Here is an 18,518-nt window from a genome sequence, read left to right on the forward strand (position 1 = left end):
AAATGTCAGTTCATGACCCGCTGACAAATATGCATTTGCTATAAATATCAAATATACTGCTTGCTATTGAACTTTAAAGGGGAAACTATCAAATGCATCTGACCTTTAACATGTTTGTGAATATTTCTCCCCTTTGTTGTACTTACTGTCCCTAAAGGTCATTAAAAATACACAAGATAAAGTTTGCAATGATTTTATTCATGAAAAAATACATTACATCTCAAACTTTGCAACACAAATGTTAAAAAGGATATGCAGCCCTCAACAGTTAAACGCTAAAGTTAAACATAAGCAAGCTTTTAGTTAAATATTAAATATCTTATAAATATAGAGAACCGAGACAGCATAACCCATTAAATATCTAAAAATCCTTACAACTACCTCATAGTCATATCCCTCTAGGATCCCAGAATAAAAATATAACTGCAACTCTATGCTGACATGTCCAGAGTGGCATCCTTATTAATGGAAACTATTGAAAAAGTGAATGTGAATTTCCGAACGTTCACCTCCCTTGCTCTGTGTTTTTTTTTTTTTTTTTGGATAATTTTTGGAAAAATAATGAACATCGTCCCTTTCACTCGCCTCTTTAACCTAAAAGACCATTCAAATATGAAGAATACTCGTAACGTATGAAAACGCAAAATCGGCAACCGAATATTTAAAATCCAATTCAAGGAACGTCGGTGTGAGTTTTGCCCCAACGTCCGTTTCCTTTTCACTTGTAAGCCCAAAAATTGTGCAATAGCGTGACGATTATGATGCACACGTCTGATGTCCATGTGGAGGCTGCCGAGTCAGACGCGCTTTACACGGCCTCACTGGCAGAACGTGGACTGCAGCTCTTTGAAGGCTGCACGCCGCTGCTTCCTCTCCAGCTCCTGGCGTTTCTTCTCCTCCTTCTCCTCCCGTATCTCTGCCTCGAACCTGCTGCCCACCGCCAGAGCCTGCACCTACAAGGAACGACAAGACTGGGATTCACCACGGTAAAGGCCGCCGTTACCTTTGAAGGACAAAGTAAAGTGTGACGATGCTCTGCAGGCAGTTTTCTTTTGGCTGTGAAGTGACACAGCTTTAAATATGAATGATCTTGAACCCAAATGAGCAAAGTGAAAATTAGACAAATATATTTAAAAAAATGTAAAAACCAAAATGTAAATAAAATGATATTGAATATAATTGTGTACATTAGACTATTTTTGTATGTATATTTATATACACTCAGTGTATTATACATTATATAACTGTGATAAGAATAAAAGCAGGAAGCATAGTGGGTTTTTGCCTTGGATTTGAAAAATCTGGAATCCCACCTCATGCTGCTGTAACCCTGATCAAGGTACTTGCCCTGAACTCACACAGTATAAAAGTAAGTGTGTGTACAGTGGCACAGCGAGTAGCCCTGCTGTCTCACAGCGCCTGGGTGGTGCGAGAGAATGTGGGTTCAGTCCCTGCTCAGTCTGTGTGAAATTTCCATGTTCTCCCTGTGTCTGTGTGGGTTTCTTCCAGGTGCTCTGGTTTCCTCCCACACTCCAAAGACATGCTGTTCAGGTTCACTCAGTGTGTGAGTGACACAGAGGGTTTCACCGATGTATGGATGAGGGACCCATGTGTATCTAGCAGTGCAAGTCACCGCGGTGAATAAGGTGTGTGGGCTGATAACGCTACATAGTATCTATTGTAAGTCGCTTTGGAGAAAAGCGTCTTCCAAGTGAATAAATGGAAATGTGTGTATAAATAAATGTGTAAATCATTCCTTGTACCTTAACACTTAGTTGCTTTGGAGAAAAGAGCCACCAAAATAAATCAACAATAACGATAACATAAATGACGAACGCATAAGGTGACAGTCATGTTCCTCATTCCTGTACTCATCATGACTGCAGAGCACATTCATGACACAATCGGCTCCGTCTCGCCACTGGTGACTTCACCTTTACCGTGCAAACACATGGCACAGCTTTACTCATTCATTTCCCAGATCTGACGCGAGGACACACTACTTCTACTTACTTTGGCTTCAAAAAAGTCCCGTGCACCCAGCACCCCTTCAGTGGACACGTCGATCTCGGAGAGACGTGCTAGAGCAAGCAGTCCGCTTTCCTCTTGCAGCTCGCCTGCTGCTGCCCGTCGGAAGATAAGGAGGAACTGTGGGAAGAGGGGGCAAGGTCACCGCGGGGGGTTGAGTTTGCTGGAGACGCTTACCATTCTGACTCCTAATGCAAAGGTCTAAGACTTTGATCATTGGTAACCATGGTAACTGGCTAATTGATGACAAAATTCATTCATTATTGATCACTGCTTGTCCAGTGCAGGGTGGTCCAGAGTCTATCCTGGAAGCATAGGGTGTGAGACGGTACACCATGGATGGGACACCACACACACACACACAGGCAATTTCGACAGTCCAATCCAAACACCACACAGATTTAGTCTTGTTCGAAGGGCACAGATGCATAACACTGCCACCTCATTCACTAGGCAGTAATTAAAATCCCAATGTTTTAGCAGCATTCCTGTATTCGTATTTAAATAAACAGACAAATGTAACATATGGTCCCAAATATGCATATGGCAGCCAAGTAATTCCCGTCAGGATTAACAGAGTTTTCATTCAGTTGTTCCGGGATTTTTTTTTCTGTCCTGTACTTGCAGACAATTTTCAATGTGCCCTGTACAAACTGTCTCTTCATGTCCTCAAACCTCCCCCTGAACCATCACCATCCCCGAGTAGGGAGCGCAACAAACCAGACACTGCCTTGAGTCCACACAGGGGCGCCAAACACAGTCGAGTCATTGTGTTACCGCAGTTGTCACCTATCAGCCTCCTGGGGGGTGGGGGGGGGAGGGGTGAGCAAGACAACAGGGACCCAGATGGACGCCACCTGTTGGCATCCGTTCTCCCCATTGCCAGAGCCGCAGAATGACAACGCAATGGGCCCAAATGTGGCACACCCACCGGAGGAAGGAGAAGAATCTCTCTCTCTCTCTCACACACACACACACACACACGGGCCGTTCTGCACATGGGTATGGAATGCAGCGCCCCAAACTAAGCGTGTCCACACCCAGTGTGAGCAACAGCAGGGCTTTTGTCCCCACCACCGCGAAAGCGACACGCGTGTTTACATGCGGACACGCAATTAGGAAGCGAGAGGAAACGGCGTTAGTCATCCCCCAAAAAACAAGCGCTCGGTTTACAACAACTCGGGATTATAAATGCTTTCGTTTAACACCCCCGACTCGGCCTTAAGAGGCGTTTCTACGTGCTTGCAAAGACCGAACCGGTTTGAGCGGAGCTAAGCGGCGCGAGACTAGCGCTACCATGCGGTCGCCTTCTCGGTCACAGTTTTCCTCGTGCTGCGTTACGTTCTCAACCTGCACCGGCCCTCGTGTGCCGCTTTCACCCGTTACAATCTCCGCAATCGCGGACTGTCCAAACCACGTCCAGCTGTCTGCTAAGGGTCGATTCATTTGCGTTATTTTCATTGACTTTTCGTCGTTCCCGTTCGGTTTTTTCACATTAAAGGTTGAATTAATAGCTAAATACTGGGTATGTATTTACATACATGTACGTACGTTTTATTTGTATTTACGTACGGATGCTCCTCGACTAAACGCCGCCATGGATGGTCCCAAACCCGGCTGCGAAAGGAAGAGGGTTGGGCGTGGGGCTAGCTACCCACACCGTAAAAACATTGCCAGTAGGTTATGGTCAACGTTCCGAGCACGGTTAAGGTAGGCTAGGCCAGGCTATGATGTTCGGTAGGTGAGGAACTGTATTCTTTTCCCACTTATGATGGGTTTATTGGAACGTAACCCTATCGTTAGTCAAGGAGATTTTTCTTATGCCTTCCACCCCTCCTGGGGCATAGGCCACCAACAAGGGCTCTCCAGGCAGCTGAGACGTCACGAAGTTTCCTTGTTGGCGTTTCTGTCTACAGCTGGGCAAATTCAAGCAGGAGACACACATGGGCGTTCAGTAGACCTGATGGGATGCGAAAACACGAAATAAAAAACGCTGGACACAGCATTACTTGTCTACACTTGTGGTCATTTACACTCCGTGTGATCGCTAGAGACCGCGAACGCGGTTGAGTGGATACTGCGGCTTGCTGCCATCGCCCAGCATCAGGAGAGTATCGCACCGCGTATCGCAAGCGCGGGAACGGATCAAAATTCGAAGTACGGATTCCACCAAACGCGTATCGCTATCGTACCATCGTAACTTCGAAAAATCGTAAGTCAAACAGTCGTAAGTAGAGGCGCACCTGTACTAGACATAAGCTATGAAAAAGCTGAACGAGTGCAGGGAGACCAGACAAACCGCAATACGCAGTAATTCATGAGGGGAAACTGCCTTTTTATGTTGTGCTGCAATAACTAATGTGAGCTATTGAAGACAGTGTCCATTTTAATGGGATCTGGGGATATTTTGGCCTAAATGGGCATCTATTTCGAGGCTCAGAAGCCTGTAAAGGTTCCATCATTGAAAAAAAAATAATTATGTATTTGATTTACAAGAACTCACCTTATGGAGGGTTTTTCGGGAGCACATTATGTTCACAAGGCAAGGGCAGAATGCAACCAATGTCTTGCAAAGCATTAGGTCACCGGAGGTGCGTCAGAGCCGTGTCCCGTAACCGCCCCCCCCGCCGCCCCCAATCCTCAGTCACCTCTCTGAAGCTGAGCTTGCCATCAAAGTCCTCGTCCACCTCCTTGATCATGTTCTTGAGGCCCAGGTGGGTCTGCGGCGCTCCCAGCTTCTCCATCATGAGCTTCAGCTCCATCAGGTCGATGAATCCATCCTTGCCCGAGTCGTACCTGCGCGGGGGGAAAATCGAACCCAGGCCAGATGTGAGCCCAACTTATCACGCGCAGCAGACTTCCGGTGCCGGCGGAGCCCCGCAATCGCACATCTCGATCAGCGGCGCTTCCCTTGCCAGCCATTTCCTCAAGCGCCAAGCACGCATTCTTCTAAACGTCTTTCCAATAATCCTCGGCATGCAATTTTTTTAAATATATATTTAGCAAGGGGGAAACCCTGATTTTATCAGCATCTGCAATCCATTGTCCACCCTGGAGCCGGAACATACAACGCGGCCAGCGGCTCACTGCGCCGGCAGCGCACGGCACACAGCGTACCGCATCACCGCACGTTGGTCACAGTGTCCGACCAGGGTAGCGCGGTATAAAACAAAGTCAGCTACCCCATTAGTTAGGATCGCAAGAGGAATGACCTTCAATGGAAGGCATTCTATACAGAAATGTCTGCTGCAGACGCCTTCGCGGCCGTAGTCTCCGGGCCGCAGGTGGGAAAACTTCAGAAAAAGGGCCGTTTCTGAACGTGAGCCTCGTGGTTGATTAGCTTTGCCCCTCTCCCTTCATCGAGGTGAAGCGTGATGAAGGCCAGGCAGGCAGGCAGAGACAGACAGGCGGGCTACCGGAATGGTTGCCTCGATAAGGCCGCGGCCGCGCCGACGACGGCGCTGTCAGCGCGACACACCGCAGGCGCCCCCTGCGAGGCTTCGGCGCCTTATCGCAGAAAGCGTATCTCCTCTCCAGGTGTCCCGCTCACACAAATAGATCTCGTGAAAGGAAAACAAGCAGGGCGTCGCGTTCCTTTTCGCGTTCTGTTCTCCATGGCACAGGTACGCCGACATCGTACCGACCCCGTCGGATTTTGGGCCTGCCCAGTTTCAGAACATACTAGAAAGACAAAAAAAAAAAAAAAAAAAAAAGCACAGGTGGATCTGGACTCGTCGCAAAAGTTGCACTTACGATCATTATTATAATTATCATTATTATTAATGCCGATCGTGCCATCTCCTGCACAATAACGCCAAACAAAAAGCAAAAACAGCGCAGCGTGAAATTACTATACTGCGTCACAATTATTCCAGTGAAAAAACAAAGCCAACAACACAGCAATCGTGCCTGTTAATTGTTTTTATATCATTATCGCTCATGAAATTCAGCGGATTTTTGACTTACGACGAGTCCTATTGTAAGGCGACGACAACCTGTACCTTTCTACATTTAAAACTTCCTGCAACTGGCAGGAATTCAACACAAACATTTTTCGTTCACACGTTAAGCGTCACCAAGGCGAAGCGCTCTTACAAAAGGGCTCCGATAAAGAAATTGCCCATAACAGCAGGATATTGGGGCCGTTTCGCTTTATTTTTGTCTAATCTGTTTGCTTTTTAGCAAGAAATTGACTTTCCAAGGAAGATGCAGATGCGGCAATTAGTGACGTCACATCGCTCGTCTGTTATAACTGCAGCTATTGTTCTGCATCACATTTCAGAAAATTTTACCATAATTTACAGCCCACGTGTCCATCGCACAGGTGAACGGCAGTAAACGTTTCCACCCGTACCAGTACGAAAATTTAAGGTCGTCACCGGTCACGGACAGTTGAACAACCCTTCACGTCCAGCCCTGGCCAACACCCTAACGATATCACATTGGGACCATGTAAAATGTCACCGTGGATAAAAGTCCCGCCCCCCCCGATTTCAGCTGGGGGACACGGCGAGGCACATGGCACAGACCCTGCGGGGTACAGAAATCAGGGCCCACATGATATTCTGTCGGAGAAAGGAAGCCAGCGAGGAGACTCAGCAGGCTGTGTCTTGCAGGCAGGGCCTGTGTGTGTGTGTGGTTATTAATAGAGCTCTTCACACAGTTGTTAGTAGGGCACTGCTTTTGACTGGGTGGACTTGTGGAAGAGCGGGGCCCTGGGCAGCTGTGGGTCTCGGCTGTACGGCGTGGCTGGTCCGCGTCCCGACCGCAACAGAACAGACTTGCGAAGGGTTCCTGTCAAAGACCCCCCCCCCCAAAGCTACCCATGCAGATGGGGGTCACACTCCCCCATCTCATCCTCTCAAAGAACTTCTCAACCACCAGTTCAGCCCCGGAGAATCAATGGGTCACGACTCCTCTTCCAGCAAGCGTGAGGGCAGCTGGCGACCCCTCTGACCTCATCATCTGAAGGTCGCAGCCACTCCACGACCCAACGTCCAACCGGAAGAGGACCGGTCCATGGACTCCTTTCTCACGGTTTTCTCCTGAAAACACCGCTTTTTTACTTTTATGGTTCCACATTTCAAACACACAGTGTATCGCAACACAAACACCCCGCATTGTTGGTTATGCTTGGAGAAAAAAAAAAAAAAACGACTTTTACCTGCCTGTCCATTTGGGCACAACTGCAGGTCATCGCAAAGCGAGGAATGAGACGACTTACCAGAGACGACTTGCACGGGGTTATTTTTAACTCGGAAGCATTGCAGTGGTTTTTCTGGTTTAAATGAAAAATCAGGAATTCAATTTATGCACAACAGCAGCAGCAAAAAAAAAAAAAAAGAAAGAAACCTAGTAAACTACAGAGGAAAACTCGAGGATTGCTGCCAATCCCGTGTGGGCTTAACCCCTTCCGCGGGCTGGAACAAGCCGAGAGCCTGAGAGCAACACAAAATGAACAAGCGCGGCCGGGGTGAATGGGGTGGGCTGTGTCGGCTGCCAGGACCGTGCCCTGGCCCCAGCTGGCACATTCTAGCACGCCGACCCGCCCTCCCGCCCGCAGCCCGGCCCTGGCGCCGAGGTCGTGCCGCGGGGGGGCGGTGGAGAATGCGCATTGTTTGCGAGCTCGGCCCACGGCAGGACCGTCGCGGCACAGAGCGGCTCCCTCACTGGCTCTCATTGTGTTCCCGACGCAGCCGCCCACATCTCTCACATCGATACAGGGCGCATAAACTCTGCGTCCACAGGCCTGCAGCCGGCGGGTACTTTTACTTCAGCTAAGAGAAAAACACATGGATTTATAGAGAAATATATAGCCAGACAAATTATATATAAAACACACAATGTGATGCGGTGGTGCCTTCTAACTGCCTGGTTGATGCTAGGTCGAACCCCGTTTTTTATACGGGTTTGAGGATGCAGTTCATTTTATTTTAGGCTGGATAAAGTGAATCCTTTTGAACGGAAGTCTGGAGAAGATCTAAGTAAAAAGGTGTGTCTGGAGGTCTGATCCACATTTCAATGTTAAAAAAATAATACTAAATCTATAAATAAAAACACGCAAAGAGCGAAAGCGATTCGATGAGCCACCATTCTTAGCGCCGGGCAATTCTACGTATATCTATATTTCATCAATGTTGAATAATTCAAGGAAAGGCAGGAAAATCCATTTCCATAAACTCTCTGGCTCCGGGGCTGAGTTAATGAGGGCCAGAGTGCAGCCCAGATGCATTGTGGGAACGGACAGCACCTTGCAGGACAGCCGACGCTAACCTTCCGGTGCATTCTGGGTAGGACAAGGAAGCAGGGGGTTGTCGACGATGCGGAAACATGTGCCCCCCCCACCTCCGCGGGGGTGAAACTAATTCCGCCGACTCCTCGCTCTCTTCTCGACTGCCTGGGAAGTGACCCAATTTCCTAACGGTGTCTGTGTGTACCTTACCCATCCAGGCCACTCCGACAGAGAGCAAGGGCTGTGAGAGAAAAGCAGGCAGAAGAAAAGCGGACGACTCGGGGAGGGATGGATGACAGATACGAGGGCCACCCCTCGGTGCCACTCTGCTCAACGCCACAAAGGCACCATTGTGACGGAGAGAGGAGCGCAAACCCCATCTGAGAGCCTGTCGCTAAGGGACCGGGGCTCAAGAAAGTGGGCCTTGTCCTAGAAATAACAAGGAAAAGTAGCACAATTGAGGTTCACCAAGACTTTCCCAGAGGAAACATCACGGTGGGAACAGAGGATGTACACATAGACCCCCGAATAAAAGCTACACACCTCACAGACACAAGCGAGGCTTGAACAGAAATACCAGGACAAGGGGAACATCCACTGCGTTACCAGGTAACCCCAGCAGGCGGCGCAGCGGTTAGATCTGTCACCTTCCTACAAAGAACCGAGGATTTAATCCCCTACTCCGGATCAGGTACTTGCTCCAAACAGATACAGAAAAAATTACCCAGCTGTGTAAAATGGGTAAATCAGTGTAAGCAGCATAGTGGACAAACTTCACACTGTAAGTCACTTTGAACAAAATTCATAAACTGTTCATACAGCTCATCTCGGACTTTAGAGAACTTCTCAAGTTGCCGGACCGATGAACAAATATAACGACCGAATGTTTCTTTTTTTTTTTTGAATTCTTAACTATCAAACTTCAATGGGATTAAGAGAATAGGATTCATCTGTCCGGAAAACCACCCAAAATGCCTGTACCAAACACAAAAATTGCTATTCCCCCCCCCCCCCTTTTTAATACTTTTACATTTATTCATTTTGCAGATGCTGCTCTCCAAAGTGATGTAGAACTCAGAGTAAACCACAGAGCATCAACAGGAGATGAAGAGCGCTACACACAGACACAGGATCAGTGACGCATAGTTTGTGTCTGATACCACCATGTTGTTGGTTCACATCCCTCCAGTAGCTCCTATAGGAGTGACATTCAAATATCAAATACATAAATCAGAGCAGATTGTGTTGGACTCATTCATGGAGCTGTTGGGAGATCAGGAGAGAAGTGGCTCCTAAAAAGATGGGTTTGATACCTTTCTTCAATGGTGAGAGGGATTCAGCAGCTCGGAATAAATCAGTGCCCCTTCATTTACCTTCCACTTTCAGTAAAACGCTATAGAAGTAAAAACACTTTTTTCTTAAATAAAACTTAATAAGAGGGAGGACGTTGTGGAAGAACAAGCGAAAGTTTCGAACCTCCTCCTCACCGTTTGAACATCCTCTCCATGTCCTTGATCTGCCTCCTGGAGAACTCCTTGAACTCTGTGTACGGGTTGAACACCTTCGCGTGCGCGCGCTCCGCCGCGCCCTCGTTGATCTCCAGCCGCCGACTCAGCTTCTCCGTCAGCTCAGAGGTGCCGCCGCCGCCGCCGTGGACGTGGGACTCGACCCCCTCGGGCTTCTGCCGCGCGTCCGCCGCGTCCTGTGCCTCCTGCGCGTCCTGCGCGTGCACGGGAGCGCGCTGCTCCGCGTCCAGCCTGCGCTGCAGCTTCCTCGCGAGCTCCTCGGATGCCATGATACTTCGCGCACTGTGTTTCGTGCTTTTGGTTTTTCTTCCTCGATGCACCACGAAGAGCGCCGATACCACGCGTCCGCACACCGCCACGGTCAGCAGCCTCTCACACGCCGTGGAAAGTTCCCCAGCCAGGGCAGCGTGGAGCGTGGAGGGGGCGGGGCATGAGGGGGCGGGGCCTAGCGCAGCATCCGCAGCATCCCGAGCGGACACGCCCTCTGCTAATGAGAGCAGGAGGAGGACACGAAGAACAAACAAACAAACACGCAGGATCACACAAGCAAAAGAAAAAAAAAGAAAATACAACGCAAACTAGGGATTCTCAGACAGAAAAATGATGAGCTAGATGTAAATACTCTTCTTCTTATTATTATTATTAGGTGAATAATAGTAATGTTTACATTAGACACTTTTTCTCCAAAGTGACTTCCAATGAACTCTATGTAGTGTTATCAGCCCCCACGCACCTTATTCACCATGGTGACTTACACTGGGTCACTAATCCATACATGCACTCTTTGTCACTCACACACTACGGGTGAACCTGAACAGCGTGTCTTTGGACTGTGGGAGGAAACCAGAGCACCCGGAGGAAACCCACGCAGACACAGGGAGAACATGCAAAGTCCACACAGACTCAGTGGGGATCGAGCCCACGTCCTCTCGCACCACGCAGGCACTGTGAGACAGCACTGCTACTCAATGTGCTTCCTGTTATAAATATTATTATGTTATAATATTATAAATGTGAGGGGGTGCGGTGGCGCAGTGGGTTGGACCATAGTCCTGCTCTCCGGGGGGTCCGGGGTTCGAGTCCCGCTTGGGGTGCCTTGTGACGGGCTGGCGTCCCGTCCTGGGTGTGTCCCCTCCCCCTCTGGCCTTACGCCCTCTGTTACTGGGTAGGCTCCGGTTCCCTGCGACCCCGTATGGGATAAGCGGTTCTGAAAATGTGTGTGTGTATTATAAATGTTTGTTTTTTTTACTTAAACTGGTAATGAATGTCGGTGGACATACTAAATGCTTGCTGCATTTCTGGCAGAAAATTATGTGCTATAATTTGTGAATATGGAATTCTGATTCATAGTAAAGGGCCTTGCAGTGGGTTGCCAGGACAGCGCAAACCAATAGCTGTGCTCATCTTCCCCATCAAGAAAATGTACAGTAGATGGTGTGAAGGAAGGGCTCAGAACATCATGCAAGACCATTCACACCCCTAAAAAAGTGTCATGTAAATGACTAAATGGAGCACTGGACTTTAAGGGTAACTGCTGTTAAACTGTGTGAGTGACAGAGAGAGTGTGTGTGTTCCACTGATGTATAGATGAGTGACCCAGTGTAAGTCATGTATCTAGCAGTGTAAGTCACCGCGGTGAATAAGGTGTGTGGGCTGATAACACTACATAGAGTTTACTGGAAGTCGCTTTGGAGAAAAGCGTCTGCTAAATAAATAAATGTAAATAAGTAAACATATACTGGATGTGACTCATAGCAGCCATCCGTGTGGTTTTCACAGCAATGGAGGGTACGGAAGTGGTTTACCATTACCTACTTCCGAACTTGCTTAATATTCTCTGCATATTGCTGTTGCCCTCGGTCTTTCATTGACATTGCTCAGACTAGCTGGAACAGGCAACTTCCAGGAGCCGGATGAGTAGAAGATGGCATTTAGTGCAGCCCTAGGGCATTATGAATATTAAGTTATGCCATTTGGTTTGGATAATGCACCCTCAGTGTTCCAGGCCTTCATTAATTAAGTACTCAGATGTGATTAATTGGTTCATGCCAGCATATTTAGACACTCTTCGATTTTTTCTCGTTCCTATGCAGAACATATTGACCATATAGCGGCTCTAGGGAAACAAACTTTACATCAAGGGGGGAGGAATGTCAGTTTCACTAGGAAATGGTAAGAGTTTGTAGGTTTTGTGATTCGACCCCAGGTGGTAGGACTGTAACCAAAGAAAATAACAGCAGTCGTGTCCTGATGCCAACTTGCTTCTTTGAGGGGACGCAGAGGCTTCTAGGTTTTCTAAACTTCTTTCGGGAATTCATATTAGGATTGTACCTGGGGGCCATGGTACAATCCCTGAAGCCCCCTGAGTCTTTGAGGACCTGCAGAAGAATTTCACAGCAATTGCTACTTTGAAACATCCTGTCCCCTCACACACTGAAGTAGGGTGCAGTACCATCTCCAAAGCAGGATGACCTACCAATGCTATACCTCCAAAGTATTCTGCTGCTGAGCTGTTCTGATGCAGAAATAGTGTTGCTGGCTATTAAATTAACCTTAGAAAAGTGAAGGCATTGGTCTTAGGGTGCCACTTATTCAGGGTCGTGTATCACCCAGGATGAACCGCTTGTCCCATACGGGGTCACGGGGAACCGGAGCCTACCCGGCAACACAGGGCGTAAGGCCGGAGGGGGAGGGGACACACCCAGGACGGGACGCCAGTCCCGTCGCAAGGCACTCGCCCAGGATGAAGAAGACCAAAGCTGATGCCCTTTCCAGGTTGTTTGAGGTCTCTCCAAGCAGGACCCAGAACCAACCAGTGAAGGTCCTCTTGGATTCCAAACGCTGCGCTGGGAAAAGATGCTGCTCAGTGGACTGGGAGACATATGGGACGAAGGAGAAATCGTGGCTACATTACCCATGCCCAAAATACTGTGGCGCTCAGCACCGTGGGTTTGGATGGGGCGAAGAAGGATGCAGAGGGAAATAATGCTCTCGGTCCGAGGACCCCGTTTCCTCCAGCACCTCTCGTGGTGGCATATTATTTGTTCTTATCAAAGCGAAAAAACGGATAAATTCTATATGAAACTTATTCGGAGGGCCAGTTTCAGTTTGTTATTTTCATATTCATAATTTTTTTCTTATCACACGTGCATTTGAATTATCAGAATGTCTGTATGCTGGACTGGGCCATTTTTTGATATTCCTGAACCAGCGAGAAGCATTTTTCGTTTTTGTTGTACACTCGTATGCAGGGAAATGGTAATAAACATAAATTTAAATATTGTGATAAAGTAGTAAGAGTTACAAGGTAGTTCAAAAACGATTTGTGCGTTGGCCGGGAATCGAACCCGGGTCAACTGCTTGGAAGGCAGCTATGCTAACCACTATACCACCAACGCTTCATATAGAACGTTCTTCTTTACAGCCTATTAATATGATGAAATATAATGCTATCGCTCTCTTCTGCTCTTCTATATTTCTTCATCATATTTCCTGATGAAATGAGAGTTCTTTTATTATTTTACATTCGAAGCTTTTCTTTATATGAATAAAACTTGATTCAATAATCATGCGTAGTTCTAGAAGTATCGCGTCTCAACGCTTAGAAACATAATGTAACGTTGTGAGTAACAAATAAGAATACATTCATATCATAGAAATATTAAATATATATTTCATATATATTATAACTGACATGGTATTTATACTTCCATTGTTAAACATCGTGTACGTCGGCTCGTTGGTCTAGGGGTATGATTCTCGCTTAGGGTGCGAGAGGTCCCGGGTTCAAATCCCGGACGAGCCCCATATTTTCATTTAACCTAAAGAATATCTTTTTTTTCTTTCCCCAAAATTGTAACATCATCTAAGAATAGATGCTTTTTTATTAAGAAAATGACCAAGCGAGTTTCCCTTGAAATGCTGAGTCCGACCTCGAAGAGCTGGTCACAAAAAGAGAAACAGCAATTTCAGCGATGGAGACGCGCCACCTCGTGGCCGTTATAGAAAATATCGAACGGCAACGAAAACATGTACAAATATCTATACTGCACGTCTAGATTTTTCTTGTGACCCCTTAGTTTAATGAATACATACCATGCAGTACGTGTGCGTAAATTAATGAAAAAACTGAAATATTCCTCTTATTAATGGGCTTCTCCTTGTACTGCTGTCAAAGCAGCTCCCGAGTGTGGGCGGGACGGAGCCCAAGGAGAAGACGGTTGGATGTCATTAATTTACAGGCATATTCATATCGCATAACACCATCGCTGAGTTTGCGTGCCTTTCTTGAGGAGGTGAAAACAAATTATGACCCCGACGTGATTTGAACACGCAACCTTCTGATCTGGAGTCAGACGCGCTACCGTTGCGCCACGAGGTCTTGCACTTGTGGTTATTACACACTTTTATTTACCTCTATGTCACAATAGAACATCTCAATATGAAGTTCGTGCGTTGAAAAGCATTTAGAAACGATCCACATATTTGTAAATTTCCATAATGGACGGTGAACACAGGCACTTTTGAAGTTATTGTAGCGAAACAGCAAAGTTACAAAATCGATTTATAAACAGAGAAGCACTGACAGTCCCATATTTAAGATTTAAACACCAGAATAACATATCATCAAAACGGCTCGTTGGTCTAGGGGTATGATTCTCGCTTTGGGTGCGAGAGGTCCCGGGTTCAAATCCCGGACGAGCCCATATTTTTCAGTGTGGCAAGTGAGCAGATTTTTTTTATTTTTCATATGACAAGATGTTGCACTAATTAAAATGACAAATAATTAACTCGAATTACACACATCACGTTTTTTTCGAGGCAGATCAAAAGCTCCGCACTGACTCGAATCCTCGGGCGTCCGCGTCAGACTCAGTGGTCACTTAGTAGGAAGTCTCCTACTTATGAGCTTTCGAGTAACGGACTTTTTCTGTTAGTAACTCACTTTTTCGGAACGATTTTTAGCATTTAATTTTCTTCCAGAAAAGAGATTTCTGGCCCGTACGGGGATCGAACCCGCGACCTTGGCGTTATTAGCACCACGCTCTAACCAACTGAGCTAACCGGCCACGTCACATCACTTTCGCAAGCGGTACATAAAAAGATAGGCATGAAACTCACGTGTCAACCGTGCACATGTAAATATCAGAATTTGCTTCTTTCACCGTGACGTCATTTTACAAACAAGCGCGGGAACTACTTGGGGAAGCGACCAAGTTCCTCGAGATACTTGAATCGGGGGTAAATTGCATGAAATCAAGCCGTCATTCTGGGATCGCCTATTCGCTTTAGAATATTACGTGGGAGGGGGTGGGTTTGGGGTGAAATTGGGCCTCTATGAGTCTATCTCCGCCCACGTGCTCGTCGCACTCAAGGCGTACAGACAACTGGCAAGTTCTTCGATTCTGGTTTTATGACTCCCATGAGCTGGAATTGACCTCCCTCTGTTCCTCAGAGATGCTGAATCCTTTACAGAATTCCAGAGGGGTCTCGAACCCATCCCTTTGAGAGTCCCTTCTCTCCCGATCTGCCACAGCAGATCGTAAGTAAATGAGTTCAACGCCCTCTCCACTGATTATGTATTTGAATGTCATTTCTATAGGAGCTAGAGCAGGGATGTGAACCAACAACATGGTGGTGGCACACACACAATACAGTGTTCGTGTCTAAAGAGCTGATGAACTGTTGTTTATTCTCAGTTGTACCTCCCTTTAGAGAAAAGTGCTAAATGTACAGTAAGTTCTAGAACATCACTTGCAGGGGCCCCTCTTTTTTTTTAAACACATTTTCATTATTTATTAGAAGTGATTGTTTTTATTAAAAATGACAATTTTCGCTGTGGTTTTCAGTCAGTTTGCTGCATTTTTAAAAATAATTATATATTCGTACCATGTGACACAATAAAGAGACATTGTTTAATTAAGGACCGAAGAGTATCTGTGGTTTCAAAAATAAATGTATCAGTTTCTGTAAATATGTGTGTGATTTTATAAGCGAATTATGTCTGTACACTTTGTATGTTTGTACATCACTTCTTCGGGATCTTGTTCCCGAGCTGCTCTCTTACGGAAAGCGCCGGTTTGTCGGAGGCGAAGTTTCTGGCCTTTTCTTTCTCGGCCGCCCGCACGGCCCTCAGGAGACTCTCCCTGAGGACGTCGCTGTCCACCGCCTTCCGGAGGAGCGCCTCCACCCCCGCGTGCCTCTGCCGCTCGCTGGGCGCGTAGTACTCGGCCCGGTAGCCCTGCGTCACGGAGAAGACGCACAGGACGTCGATGTCCCAAGCGTCCAACCCCAGGTCCCCGAGGACGGACTCCCACGCAGCGCGGATGCGGCGGTTCTTGGATGTCGCGCGCAGCACGGAGGCGACCGTGGGCAGAGCGTGGGCCAAGTCCGGAAGCTTCTCCAACGTGAGGGAGTGGCATCGCCGCAGGGTGTCGATGGTGTAGGTGAAGAGGAGGTTCTTCTCCACCGCAGTGAGCCTACCACCGTGGAGAAGAAGCACAAGGCTGACGCACCGGCTTGTTTAAGCTGATGTGCTTCTTAGTGTGCGGTCGATTTCTCTGTGGTTGTAGGTTCTTGTTTAAACGCTCTCACGGGGTTGCTTCCCTGTCGGACCAGTGTAAAGTGTGAGTTCGCTGTGAAGTTCTCCACGAGGTATTTGGTGGACACGTTTGATCTGGGAATGGTCAAGTTTTGGTTCTGATGTGGTGGAATGAGCTCCCTCTGTCCCTCAGAACTGCTGAATCCCTGTCAACATTTAACAAGGCTCTCAAACCCAAGTCTTTCAGACCCACATTAATCCTGATCTCTGATTTGTCCCATGAACTTGCACTCCATTATTCATCCCTCGTGCCTTTACATCCAAAGTCAATTCAGTGTGACCCACACTTTTTATCCCATGTGAGAAGCAGCCATTCGGTGACACACATGACCAGGTAAACATGTGGTGAACATACCTACCTGTCCTCCATGAGACACATCCACACCTGGTCCAGGCGGGCCTGATGCTCCAGAGTCTGCCTGTGCCGCTCCAGCCGCTGGCTCAGCTTCTGCGCTCCTTCATCCAGCTGCTCAATCTGAGAACTTATTGACTCAAACTTTCCCTCCAGTCTGGAGGACAGTGGAAGAAGAGAAGAGATGGTGTCGGAAGTTTAAATCATACTGATTGGAGTACGTGGAGATGGACACTAAACACACTGGACGTCCCAAAAAATGCCACGCGTGAGAAGATACTAATTTCTTAATGCTGAGATTTCAAACAAAAATTATGATCAATCAAGACCTTTACCGCGGTGCAGCGAGATGTAGAACCAGACGACCTGCAGCAACTCACATCACCGTTTGTGATGATTCACTTCCATACTCCTAATTCCCATCTGAGCTCATTAACCATGTCCCAGGAAATACTCATATTTTACAGTTGTATAAGTCTGTTTAGTACAGTGCTGCTTGAAAGTATGGGAACCCATTATGTCCCTCACTTTTGCCACGAAATGGGTATTTAAGGGATCAGTGTTTCTCATGAGCCATAATAGGTGTGTAATGATCAATTCCATGTTACTTTAGAGGAAATCGTGTGTGTAGTAGAAACACACAAGTAAGTGTTAAAATAAGTGAAGCCCAAATTTAACCGGTTAAACCAAGTAGATAAATATAATCAAGAGTGTAAATCATAGTAAATTATTCAGACCCTCAGTTTATTTTAATATATCATGCAAGAATAACAACTGTCCCTATAGGGTTCACACACTTTTCAAGCTGCACTGTACATCTATTAGTCATGTGGTCACATGTTATGGTCAAACTCCTTTCTCCGGGGGGGGGGTTATGTTCTCCACCTGGAGACACGCAGGTGCTCCGTCCCGAGTCCCGGCTTCACCTGTTCAGCGCCGCGGAGAGGCCCTTCGGCGACGTTCCACCTGATGCCATTTCTATGGGACTCGTTCCCGAAGAATCGCCCTGGAGGTCCGGCGAGGGCCCTTGGACCCGGTGGCGGCGGCTCCGCGGCGCAATAAACCACAGCCTATTTTAAACACACACTAAAATAGGAGGCTCCTGGGGGGAGGGGGGGGGGCACATGACCAGCGACCCCCCAGCTGAAAAACGGAGAAGAAACCTGCACACTTTTTAGAGATCACTCCAAAAAGACGACCACTATTGCTTTTTTAATGTTCACCTCCGCCTTCCGGACCACTTGTAGACCACACACTGCAAATATGGGGCCCAGCTGGAGTGGCACAGCGTGGTAAACCTGGTAAATCCCAAGTCAAGAACGTAACTTTATACAAGGCTGCTGACTCATCCATGGGTGTTCATTCCTCTAAAAATAAGCCATTATTTTGACACTAAAGCTTTTCTCTTACCACTGTTACACTGCCAATATGCTTTATTATTATTATTATTATTATTATTATTATTATTATTGTTGTTGTTGTTGTTGTTGTTAACAATAATTATAATATTATTAGAATTAATATGTTATAGTTTTATTATTCTACTAAATAAATGTAAATGTACTATTATTATTATTATTATTATTATTATTAACAACAACAACAACAATAATAATAAGAACAATTATTTCTCTAATGCTTTTCTCCAATAGGACTTACAATGTTAAGTCACTTGCACTGATTCATCCATTCATAAAGGTGGGTAATTTTTACTGTGTCACTTCAGGATAAGTGTGCTCATCAGGGGTAGTAGAGCAGAGGTGGGATTCGAACCCCTTG

At 46.9% G+C, this 18,518-nt stretch overlaps 2 protein-coding genes and 5 non-coding genes across 7 annotated transcripts; 2 read left to right on the plus strand and 5 right to left on the minus strand.

Moving 5' to 3' along the window:
• Positions 1-260: 260 nt before the first annotated feature.
• Positions 261-10,150, minus strand: efhd1 (EF-hand domain family, member D1). The gene is made up of 4 exons (XM_029255771.1): positions 9,748-10,150; positions 4,677-4,824; positions 2,014-2,148; positions 261-953 (listed from the first exon to the last, which is right to left on the minus strand). Exons 1-4 carry the CDS (start codon positions 10,053-10,055, stop codon positions 819-821), a joined length of 726 nt encoding a protein of 241 aa, XP_029111604.1. The 5' UTR covers positions 10,056-10,150; the 3' UTR covers positions 261-818.
• Positions 10,151-13,112: 2,962 nt separating this feature from the next.
• Positions 13,113-13,184, minus strand: trnag-ucc (transfer RNA glycine (anticodon UCC)). Its single transcript has one exon. It is a non-coding gene; the product is annotated as a tRNA-Gly (tRNA).
• A 335-nt stretch (positions 13,185-13,519) lies between these two features.
• trnap-agg (transfer RNA proline (anticodon AGG)) lies at positions 13,520-13,591 on the plus strand. The gene has a single exon. It is a non-coding gene; the product is annotated as a tRNA-Pro (tRNA).
• A 504-nt stretch (positions 13,592-14,095) lies between these two features.
• Positions 14,096-14,167, minus strand: trnaw-cca (transfer RNA tryptophan (anticodon CCA)). The gene has a single exon. It is a non-coding gene; the product is annotated as a tRNA-Trp (tRNA).
• Positions 14,168-14,419: 252 nt separating this feature from the next.
• trnap-ugg (transfer RNA proline (anticodon UGG)) lies at positions 14,420-14,491 on the plus strand. The gene has a single exon. It is a non-coding gene; the product is annotated as a tRNA-Pro (tRNA).
• A 290-nt stretch (positions 14,492-14,781) lies between these two features.
• trnai-aau (transfer RNA isoleucine (anticodon AAU)) lies at positions 14,782-14,855 on the minus strand. Its single transcript has one exon. It is a non-coding gene; the product is annotated as a tRNA-Ile (tRNA).
• A 771-nt stretch (positions 14,856-15,626) lies between these two features.
• On the minus strand, positions 15,627-17,826 carry LOC108932320 (single-pass membrane and coiled-coil domain-containing protein 1-like). The gene is made up of 3 exons (XM_018748589.2): positions 17,666-17,826; positions 16,747-16,896; positions 15,627-16,265 (listed from the first exon to the last, which is right to left on the minus strand). Exons 1-3 carry the CDS (start codon positions 17,713-17,715, stop codon positions 15,815-15,817), a joined length of 651 nt encoding a protein of 216 aa, XP_018604105.1. The 5' UTR covers positions 17,716-17,826; the 3' UTR covers positions 15,627-15,814.
• Positions 17,827-18,518: the final 692 nt, after the last annotated feature.

Source organism: Scleropages formosus, chromosome 10 (assembly GCF_900964775.1).
Source record: "Scleropages formosus chromosome 10, fSclFor1.1, whole genome shotgun sequence".
NCBI lineage: Eukaryota > Metazoa > Chordata > Actinopteri > Osteoglossiformes > Osteoglossidae > Scleropages > Scleropages formosus.

Excerpts from the sequence above, each read along its gene's own strand:
- LOC108932320 (XM_018748589.2), bottom strand. The coding sequence starts at position 17,715 with ATGGCATCAGGTGGAACGTCGCCGAAGGGCCTCTCCGCGGCGCTGAAC. Across the intron at positions 16,897-17,665 it reads CTCTCCGCGGCGCTGAACAG|ACTGGAGGGAAAGTTTGAGT; the intron begins GTGAAGCCGGGA and ends ACTGTCCTCCAG. Across the intron at positions 16,266-16,746 it reads ATGTGTCTCATGGAGGACAG|GCTCACTGCGGTGGAGAAGA; the intron begins GTAGGTATGTTC and ends CCACGGTGGTAG.
- efhd1 (XM_029255771.1), bottom strand. The coding sequence starts at position 10,055 with ATGGCATCCGAGGAGCTCGCGAGGAAGCTGCAGCGCAGGCTGGACGCG. Across the intron at positions 4,825-9,747 it reads ATGGAGAGGATGTTCAAACG|GTACGACTCGGGCAAGGATG; the intron begins GTGAGGAGGAGG and ends CCCCCCGCGCAG. Across the intron at positions 2,149-4,676 it reads GCAAGCTCAGCTTCAGAGAG|TTCCTCCTTATCTTCCGACG; the intron begins GTGACTGAGGAT and ends CTCTTCCCACAG.